Source organism: Neltuma alba, unplaced genomic scaffold (assembly GCF_004799145.2).
Source record: "Neltuma alba isolate B1F8T4 unplaced genomic scaffold, ASM479914v2 tig00013156_pilon, whole genome shotgun sequence".
NCBI lineage: Eukaryota > Viridiplantae > Streptophyta > Magnoliopsida > Fabales > Fabaceae > Neltuma > Neltuma alba.
Genome location: NW_021637467.1, coordinates 109,501 through 120,303, shown reverse-complemented (window position 1 = coordinate 120,303; position 10,803 = coordinate 109,501). Strand labels below are relative to the sequence as shown.

Genomic DNA, 10,803 nt, shown 5'->3' with positions numbered 1-10,803 from the left:
TTTTTTTACATATTAGCTCTCGTCATTAATATAAGATTTCGTTTAATTTTTGTTTTAATTCTAAATATAAAATCCCAACCCACTTTGTGTCTTATATATTTTTTTCAAAATAATCCATCTAATAATAGTAGTTCTAACTAATACACTTGATTAGTAAGAATATTTTAAGAAAGACAACACATAATTATTACAAATAACCAACCTAACTTACTTTCTTAATCTTCTTAAATTAGTCAACTAACTCTTATATTTAAAACTAGAGGTAGTACTACCTCTGGTCCTAATTATACAAACCAGTTGACTAATTTGAGGAGATTAAGAATGTAGGTTGAGTTAGTTATTTGTCCTAAATAGGTGTTGTCTTTCTTAAAATATCTTTGTTAATCAAGTGTATTGACTAGAACTATCATTGTTAGAAATGTTATTTTGGAAAAAAAAAAGTATAAATATGAGAGACAAAGTGGATGGAGGTCTTATATTTAGAATCAAAATAAAAGTCAAACAGGGTCTTATATTAAAGATCGGAGATAGTATTTTCAAAGTTATTTTTGCAACGCCTGTTTTGCCACATGGTTTTAAGAAAAAAAATTTTCAGCTAAAATTTTGTTCAAATGATAGAGGGTAAAGTCATTTTTTATGTATTTTTTTAAACATATATGAGTGATATTCAGTGCTATCAACAAATAACATGTTTACATTATTGTTGGATGTGAATAATTAAATCACATTTGCTGGGCTAAAGGTGGTTTGGGGGAAAAAAAAAAGTCTGATAAAAATTTGTGTTGTTGACTTTGAGTTTGCCAGAAAAGAAAAATTACCTATTTTAGGGATGATAACTGAAAAATTGATGTAGTGAATTGAATTCATGCATTATTAGATATAAATATTCATAGTAAAAAAAATTATTAGATATAAATATTAATAATTCTTTTGACATGATTTTTTTTAATTCATATTATTCAATCCCAGGAATTACTTAAGGTCTATTAAGTCTTTTTTTTCTTTTCTTATTGAGTAAAATGGTTCAAGTCTTTTCTCATCACCATGTTTGTTGCATGGATTTTAACTTGTATCTGTAATATATTTTCAATATTAATGGTGAAGTTGACTTTATTTTTTTTCAGAGAGTAATTATACATAATATAAATACAAAATTGTATTAAAAAAGATAAATTTGTGGTCGCATCTAACATTAAAACATAATATAAATTTACATGTCTCAATAACAAATTTAACGGCAAATTTATTTATTTTTCTAGAAAATATTTTAAAAGTAATTTAATAATTTTAGAAATCTGCTAACCGAAATGCCCCGAGTGAATTTTCCCTTCCCTTCCCTTCCTCGCTCCTTCCTCCTTTGCCCTCCGTAGAAGCGCGCCAAAAGTTCTTCCCCATACCGTTAATGCCATGCTTTCCCAGAACACAAATCCAGCAAGAAAAATGAAAATCGAAATACACAACTGTTGAAACAAATATGAAAATAACGGAGATGAAAACGAAAATACCAGTGCTGGCAAAAGTGAAAATAATAATCTCTGAAAACAGAGGCAACGGAGATTGCTCGTGCCGCTGGAATCATCACCAGAGATGACGAAAATGAGGCGTAGGAGGAAATCGTTGCGGCCTAAGAATCTTGGGCGACCGAGGCAGTTGAAGAGAGGGATGGAGGTAGGGTTGGAACGGAAGGCGACGGGACGGCAGAGCATTAGGTGTAGTTGTGAGGAAGGTTGGCGAGGAGAATCTGGACGTCCGGCGATGAACCTAGATCTGATCGGGTGCGAGGAATGTTGGCCGCGAGGAAGGTTGGTGAGATTCTTGTCGCTCGACAACGAAGCTTTGGGGGGGGGGGGATGATGCGTCGGGACCGACAAGACAATGAACGCAGGGGGTGAGGATATTTTTTGAAACGTGATGTTTTCTGGCATGTGAGCGTGTTGCTGCTCATTTTTTAAGGGTATGATCACTCCCATAGATCATGGAATCTTCATCTATTCTAAAATCCACATCCCGACCTGAAAAGACTAACCAAACGGGCTTACCGTTGGAATGGAAAGACCATTCCCATTCTTTAGCTTATCAACAAATGAACCAAACGGTCAGTTAATAGTTAATCGTCTACATTATTGACAAAGTTTTGGAAATTGGAATTCCTTGCCGAATCTCTGGAAGTAGTAGTGCCTTAAAAGTCTAATTCCAAGATACTCAGTGAATATCTTATTTACTCTATGATTGATGAAGTCTTCAGTGCTTCTATTTATATAAATGATGATAGAAGATGGAATTATTCACGTGATAGTTATTAGCAGCAGTGAGGTGGTGCGGATGCTCTTTTGTTCTGTTCAAGAGTCTCTTTTGTTCTGTATTGATGATTGTCCTTTTCCCCCCGAAAGGCGTCTGGATTTATTTGACCTACAAAACACGTTAATCTTTAAATAATGATTTTCATTGGCATTCGTTTAATTCCACTTCGTCTAAACTATTACGTATTTAACCAGATTAAAAAACTGCAATTGATGGCTTTTTCTTTTGTCTTTTTTAATGACCTTAACTTGGTGAGCTTTAGTCAAATATACATATTACACGGTTATTGGTTTAGGTGTAAAATCCTCCATTCCTGAAAGTTTCATATCTTCAGTATATGTTCATTTGGCTCTGAAGAGTTAAAAGTCAGTCAACTCTGATCACTGCCTCACGCCTTCGTCACCATTTCAATATCATGGCTGCTACTGCTTCTTCGTCATCTTCCTCCTCTTCCTCTTCACTTCCTCCCAAGAAACATGATGTGTTTCTTAGTTTCAGAGGCGAGGATACTCGCAGAACATTCACCAGCCATCTCTTCACTGCCTTGTGCAAAAGAGGAATTCGAACCTACATAGATAATGAGCTCAGAAAGGGGGATGACATCTCAGACGCACTCATCCAGGCAATTAAAGATTCAAGTATGGCTGTGGTGATCTTCTCTGAGAACTATGCCTCCTCAAAATGGTGTTTGAATGAACTTATCCAGATCCTTTGGTGTAAAGAGGTCCAAGGACAGCTTTTTATTCCTGTCTTCTATCAAATTGACCCATCTGATGTGCGCAATCAGAGGCGAACTTATATGGAGGCATTCGCAAAACATGAAAGAGACTCCAGGCTTAATCAAGAGAGGGTGAACAAGTGGAGACAAGCTCTCTTTATAACTGCAAATTTGGGTGGCTGGGACTCTCGAACCTTTAGGTCAGTATGGTCTCCTCACTCTCTAAAATCTTTAATCAATTTGTGCTTGGTTAGCAATCAATTAACTACAGTTTTATATTTCTATCCTTTTTTCTTTTCTCACTGGCCAGAATTTAAATTTTCTTTGTCCATGATTTCATATCTTAAATATTTAGATCTTGACAAATAAAATATTTATATCATATCAATAATTTTGATGACCATTTACTTCTAAGAAATACCAACAATTGACAGCTTCGTGAGTCGCATTTTCCGACAAAAAAATGTTGAGGCCATTACACGATACTCATATTTTCTCTTCTTTCATTCGGAGTGCCTCTGGAAAAAATTCGTTTAATGTGTTCGAGTTTTACATTGTGCTACCATTCAAATCAATTGTTAGTGAAGACAACAAAAATAACGATGTCATTGATTTTTTTTGGCCCCCTTTAATTGATAGTCCATTTGTTTTTATCAATATCTTTCTGTTTTTTCCCCTCTTACAATAATACTTTCTTTTATCGGAGAAGTTAATGAATGTGCCTACTTACTTGTCAGACAAAAGCTCATATTGCTTCTGCTGATTGCAATCACTCTATAGCCGCCTAAATTTTGTGTGGCTTTCCTTGAAAGGGAGAGGATATTATCATTAGACATGTTTAATCTGTTGTTTGCTTGATGCAGCTTCTCTTTTACCTTAAAAAATAATACTTTCTTTTTTGTCTTGTTTATCTTTTTTCATATTTTAGGGACGAATCAGAACTCATTCAAAACATTGTCAACCACGTTCAGCAAAAGATTAACCTCAGTTATCCAAGTTCATTGATGGGTCTTGTTGGAATTGATGAAAATTGTAACAAGATTGAAAGGTTACTGGAACAAGTCCCAATAATTGGAGTTTGGGGTATGGGTGGTGTAGGTAAGACTACCATGGCTAAGGCTTTATTTACCAAACTCTCCTTCAAATTTGAGAGTTCTTGCTTTTTGGAAAATGTAAGAGAAGAGGTAGAAAAGCAAGGATTGACATACGTACGCAACAACCTTCTGTTTGAGCTACTGAAGGAAGAAAGTTTCCCTCATAGGCCACCTAATGTTGCAAGTAACGCCTCTGTTATGAGAAGACTAAGTTGTAAAAAAGTCTTCATAGTGCTTGACGATGTTAGTAGTCGGAAGCAATTAGAGTATTTAGCTCCATATTGTGAATACTTGGGACCAGGCAGTAAAGTCATCATTACAACAAGGCATAAGCAATTGCTTGTAATTGCAGGAGTTGACGCAATACATGAGGCCCGGCCTTTGAGCGCTCGCAAGTCTGTTGAGCTCTTCAACCTCAAAGCCTTCCACTCGTACAATCCAAAAATTGGATATGAATCCCTTTCACAAAAGGTTGTTCATTACGCAAAAGGCATTCCGTTGGTTTTGGTAGTATTGGGCTCATTTCTTCGTTCAAAAACTCCCAAAGAATGGGATAGTGCATTGTCAAAACTAAAGAAGATTCCCAATGAAGACATTCTACAAGTTCTGAAATTGAGCTTTGATGGATTAGATTTTGAAGAGAAGGAAATGTTTCTAGACATTGCATTTTTCTTGGATGGTGAAGGGAAAGAAGATGTGATTACACTATTAGAAAGCTTTGGTTTCCATGCGAGAATTGGTTTAGAAACCCTTGTAGATGGAACTCTTATAACTATTATCGATAGTGTGGTCCACATGCATGACTTAATGAAAGAAATGGGCTATGAAATTGTTCGTCAACAATGCATTAAAGAACCTGGAAGACGAAGTAGATTATGTGATCCAGAAGAAGTTTATCATGTGCTGAGAAATAATACAGTAAGAATCATTAAGTTTTTAATCATCACGAATCGCAAGTTGAATCATATGATTGTCACGTTAATGCAATTGATTGTTACATTAATCTATACATATTTGTTTGTTTGTTTATTCAATTTACTTCTACTTTATATTGCAATTTTCAGGGGACTGATGCAATTGAAGGCATCGTATTAGATCTGTCCAAAATTAGACATTTACACTTGAGCATTGATACCTTCAAAAAGATGTCTAATCTGAGATTTCTAAAATTCTATTCACCCGCGGATAGGAGATATTGTAAGGTGGACCTGTCTTCTGGCCTTCAATTATTATCTGAACGATTAAGGTACCTTCAATGGGATGGTTATCCTTTGGAGTCTCTACCATCCTCATTTTGTCCAGAGAAACTTGTTGTACTTCGCATGCCAAACAGCCAAGTTAAAAAACTTTGGGATGGAGTGCAGGTATATAAATAAGAGAATGTACGTTTCAATTTTTAGTCAAAGTTCTGTGGTTTTCTTTCTCATCTAATGTTTTCCTTTTTAATCGTGACAGGATTTTGTGAACTTGAGGAGAATAAATCTTGCTGGATGCAAACGATTGATAGAGCTACCTGATTTTTCGAAGGCACAGAATCTTAAATCGGTGGATCTTGAATCATGCGAAAGTTTGTGTCATGTTCACCCATCTATCTTATCTTTACAAGGACTTGTTACTTTGAATCTCGATAAATGCATTAAACTGAAGGAACTTCGTGGTGAGAATCCTCTACAGTCTCTCAAAGCGATTTATCTCAATTGGTGCTTTAGTTTGACAGAATTTTCATTGTCATCTGAAGAAATCGCGAGTTTAGAACTAGAAACAACTCGCATTGAGATGTTGGACTCATCAATTGGGCATTTCAGTAAGCTTAAACAGTTCAGTGTTAATGGTTCAAGACTGAAGAGCCTTCCAATGAATGAGTTATGCTGTTTAAGATCTCTAGAGGAGCTACGGCTTCCTAATTGTGAGCAAGTAATTGACAAACTGAAGCTGCACATTCTGTTTGATGCCTTGCGTTTTTTGCGAAAACTACATTTGGATGGGTGTCGGAACTTAACTGAACTTCCTAACAATATCAAGCATCTTTCAGGGCTAAAAGTTCTTTCTTTGAAGAATTGTGATAGACTACAATCTCTACCAGAGCTTCCACCATCCATCGAAGAATTAGATGCCACCCACTGCCCATCATTAAGGACAATAACTCCCAAATATTCTTTGTCCCCAGAAGAAGGAATGATGGCTTTAACACCCTATCCCTCAATTGGATATCTTACGAAACTTAGAAAGCTTCGCCTTAATGTCTCAAATCTGATGAACTTTTCAATTGAGCAGTTATGTTATTTGAGATCTCTTAAGGAGCTCACTCTTCTTGATTGTGGACTAGAGATTGGAAAGTCAAACCTGCTCAAGTTATTTGATGCCTTGCCCTCTTTCGTAGACCTTTATTTGGAAGGATGTAGTAACTTGCATGAACTTCCTGACAACATCAGCTCCTTATCATCGTTATATTTATTGGGATTAGTACGAAGCAATGTAGAGTACTTACCTTCTAGCATCAAGCATCTCCTGAAGCTAGACTACATTTACTTGACCAATTGCAAGAGGCTTCGATCTCTACCAGAACTTCCACCATTCACTAGATACGTGAAGGCCACTAGTTGCTTATCATTGGAGGTTGCGTTCCCTTTAACAACATCTAGGCCGCAACGGAAATATCTATTGGAGTCCCTCTTTCTTGAAAACTGCTCGAAGTTGGAGCATTCACTTTCCAGTATTGAAGAATATGCTTATTTGTCGTTGAAGCGAGTGGCGTATCTCAATCGAACTGGTGCTTTTTGTTACCCAGGGAGAAAAATTCCAGAGTGGGTTAGATATAACCAGACAACTAAGGCTTCAAGTTTCATAACCATTGAACTCTCTTCATCTGTGAACAACTTGTTGGGCTTTGTTTTCTGCTCTGTTCTTCCTCAGTTCACGTCAAAGCCAAATTGTCGGAGTTACCTGAAATGCCAAATATACTTTGAAGATGGTGAAGAAGTCAGAGGCAAGGGTGACGATATGCCGATAACAGACTTAAATTCGCATCATGTTTTTCTACGGTATGATCCACTCTACTCTGTATGCATTTTAAGGGAACTTATAGAAAGAGAGGATCAAGGCATTAAAGGTAACTCGAAGCTTTCATTTGAGTTTTCTGTTGTCTCTTATGATGAGAACTACTGTACAGCCAAACATGATCTGATAGAAGCATGTGGGGTTTGCCCAATATATGCTTCAGAATATCACAATTTCCTTCAACAAATGGAATTCGGGTTGGATTTGGGTAGTCAAAAGAAGAGTGGTTGTGATAACGATGAGCATTCACTTTGTGGAATTATGGAATATGCTAGTTGCTCATTGAAGCGAGTATACGGCAATTTTGAAAGTGTACATGTTTCTTCCCCTGAAATGCCAAATACTCCGGCGGGGTTTCTAGACAAAACCACGGATACTCACTCAGTTTCTTTTCAACTTCCAGATTTTGATGACTTGATGGGTTTCATTTTTTGTTTTGTTATTCCTCAATTCTCCTCAAAAGAAAGGGATCGAAGTCACTCAAGCTGTCTGTGCGAATGGTCATATGATTTTGATGTTGATAAAAAGACCTCTGTAAGTCATTATTTTGAAGGCCCAAGAGGATGGCATTATTCGATGACAGAATTGAATTCAGATAATGTCTTCCAATGGTATGATCCCCTCTTTTGTGAATTCATATTAGATCAAGTTAGAAGAAAAAGAGCTGGGGATGCGGGGTTGCTTTCATTTGAATTTGAGTTTGGTGATTGCTTGATTAAAGAATGGGGAATCCACCCAATATATGCCTCAGGATATAACAGTTTCCTTCAACAAAAGGAATTGAAATTGAGGCTAGGCATGAAGAGACCTCGAGATGCTTGTGATGAGGAAGAACTACTTACTCTAACAAAGAAATTGAAGGCATCTTCTGTTCAACCTGCCGACGTTGACGAGTTACTACTCTCACTGTCTGAATTGAATTTGGAATTTGCGAAGGATGGCACTCTACAAAAATAAATTACCATCAATGCTTTAGTGGTAATCTCTCTCTCTCTCTCTAAATTTTACCCATTAATTAGGCTTGAGTTTTGTACACAATTAATGTTAATTTAGGCAACTGATTATACTATATAGATGCATCTGTGCAAGAAAAGTATTACCTGTAAGCAATTTATAGTGAATTATCTTCTTATAATACTACCTCCGGTCCTAATTACAAGACCCAGTTGACTTATTTGAGGAAATTAAGGAAGTAAGTTAAGTTAGTTATTTGTAATAAATAAGTGTTGTCATTCCTAAAATATCCTTGCTAATTAAGTATATTGGCTAGAACTATCATTATTAGAAGGATTATCTTGGAAAAAATGTATAAATATGAGAGAAAGAATGGATTGGGGTCTTATAATTAAAACCAAACAAAAAGTCAAATAGAGTCTTAAAATAAGGACCGGAGCTAGTATAATTATCTGTTCGTGACAAGTAGAAAAAAATTCATTTCAATTTCCTGTTAATGGACTATTGTCCAAATTTTTTTTTTTTCAAACTCAACAATGGGTTCAAAGATTTTTACAAAACAAAATTTGGACGGATGAAAGTAGCAAACGAGCATAGTTGGTTTCTTACCGAATGACTATTCTATTTGAGAATTTAAAGCCTTTTTCTTTTTTTTCGGGAGAATGACAATGTTGGATCTGATTGGACATTTAATATCAAGCAATGACCTATGGCTACTTAAACTTTCAATTTCTTACTACCCAAGCTTCTAATCTTTACAGCTTTTCACAACTATAAAAGCCCTTGTTAGAGATTAGTTTTTAAATCAGCCCTCAATTTCCATTCTCCCATTTCATTTCTCGCATGGGGAAGCCTTTTCTCTTTTTGATTGATATAATGGGATTAAAATTTGATTAAGATTAAAAGAACTATGACTTACTTGCTCGAGTGAGTAATCTTGAAAGAAGAACTGTTTGATGTTGCAGAGGTCGAGTTATTCAAACGTAGGCTGATGATAGAGTCTTATTGGTCTATCTTCCGCATGTTTAATGTGTTCTCACTGAATAGTAAGGATTGGGAATAATTATTTCTGTTATATACCATAACTTCCAGCCCACTTATGATTACTTTTGTTCATTACAATTCCTTTTATTGACTCTGCCTTCTTTGCACGACTGATAAGCTGTCCGCTGGGTGCTTGTAGTAATTATATAATTACTTCTCTTACCATAACTTTGAGCATAATTTTAACTATTTTTATTATTTTGTTACAGAAATGAAATGTGAAGGTGACTCAGGTGCTTGTGCAGGCCATACATCTGAGTTCCTTGCACTCGAAAAAGCCAAGACTTTGATCTGAGGAAGCATGCTTGGTTTGATTTATTGATATCTCTGAAGATTGGTTTATAATTCTGAGCAGTGAATTGTGGTTTTTAGTATCCTCCAGGATGCATAGTGCTATTCTATTTGATGAGACGACTTGTATTAATTAGCCATTATAGAATGAACTGCGCTTTCCTCCAAAAATAAATAAATAAATAAGTTGCATTATTTGTTTGCCCACCCGAAAATAACCACGGTGGACTAGAATGTGCTTCTAATTAGGAAAGATCCCTTATCTTATGTTTAATTAAAAAATTTTAAAAATAATTCAATGATAAAATAGTTTTCTGCATTTATATAATATTTAATAATCATTGCGTCATAACTCAAAAGAAGAAATGTAATGACTCATAACCCAGTTTTTTTTGTTCATAAAAAATTTGATTAAAGTATACGTTTAGTTTTTTATCTTTATATAATGTTTTATCTCAATTTTTTAATTTTAAAAAATATATTTTTAGTTTTTTAATTTTAAAATCATTAAGTATGATTTTTTTATAATAATTATAGTTGTTTTAAAAATTAAATTTAATATGTTAATATTTGATAATGTTTTATCAACACTCAAAACTTTAATAAAAAATTTTTTAACAGTTTTATGATTAAAAGACTAAAAATATACTTTTAAAGTTAAAAAAATAAATTAAAATGTTGTGTAAAATTAAAAAACTAAATATATACTTTAGTATTAAAATTTTTTTTGTCTGATAGAAACAAAAAATGTCTAGCTAGACCGTCCCTTTGAGTTCACTGCGCCTTGTACAAATTGAGACTTGATCTCATGAAACATTTATTTTGCTTTATAAATTAATATCCGCAAGGATTTAGCCATTATAGAATGAACTGCGCTTTCCTCCAGAAATAAATAAATAAATAAGTTGCACTGTTTGTTGGCCCACCCGAAAAAAAAAAACACGGTGGACTGGAATGTGCTTCTAATTAGAAAAGAGCCCTTATCATATGTTTAATTATTAAATAAAAATAGTATTCGATTAAATATGTATTTCAAATAATAAAATATTATATAATTAATAATTTTTTAAAAATAATTCAATAATAAAATATTTTTCTGCATTTGTATAATATTTAATAATCATTGCGTCATAACTGAAAAAAAGAAATATAATCACTCGTAACCTAGTTTCTTTTGTTCATCAAAAATTCAACTAAAGTATACATTTAGTTTTTTATCTTTATATAATGTTTTATCTTCCTTTTTTAACTTTAAAAAATATATTTTTAGTCTTTTAATCCTACAATCGTTAATCTATGATTTTTATAATAATCATAGTTATTTTGAAAATTAAATTTAATATA

General features: G+C 34.2%; 1 protein-coding gene across 1 annotated transcript; it reads left to right on the top strand.

Annotated features, from left to right (window-relative positions):
• Positions 1-1,587: 1,587 nt before the first annotated feature.
• Positions 1,588-8,127, top strand: LOC114734897 (disease resistance protein RML1A-like). Its single transcript, XM_028922545.1, has 5 exons — positions 1,588-1,802; positions 2,659-3,219; positions 3,948-5,031; positions 5,178-5,477; positions 5,569-8,127. Exons 1-5 carry the CDS (start codon positions 1,588-1,590, stop codon positions 8,125-8,127), a joined length of 4,719 nt encoding a protein of 1,572 aa, XP_028778378.1.
• Positions 8,128-10,803: the final 2,676 nt, after the last annotated feature.

Bases quoted from the DNA above. Each gene is read 5' to 3' on its own strand.
- LOC114734897 (XM_028922545.1), top strand. From the start codon at position 1,588: ATGACGAAAATGAGGCGTAGGAGGAAATCGTTGCGGCCTAAGAATCTT. The intron at 3,220-3,947 runs GTCAGTATGGTC...TTCATATTTTAG, and splicing joins TGGGACTCTCGAACCTTTAG to GGACGAATCAGAACTCATTC. The intron at 5,478-5,568 runs GTATATAAATAA...TAATCGTGACAG, and splicing joins AACTTTGGGATGGAGTGCAG to GATTTTGTGAACTTGAGGAG.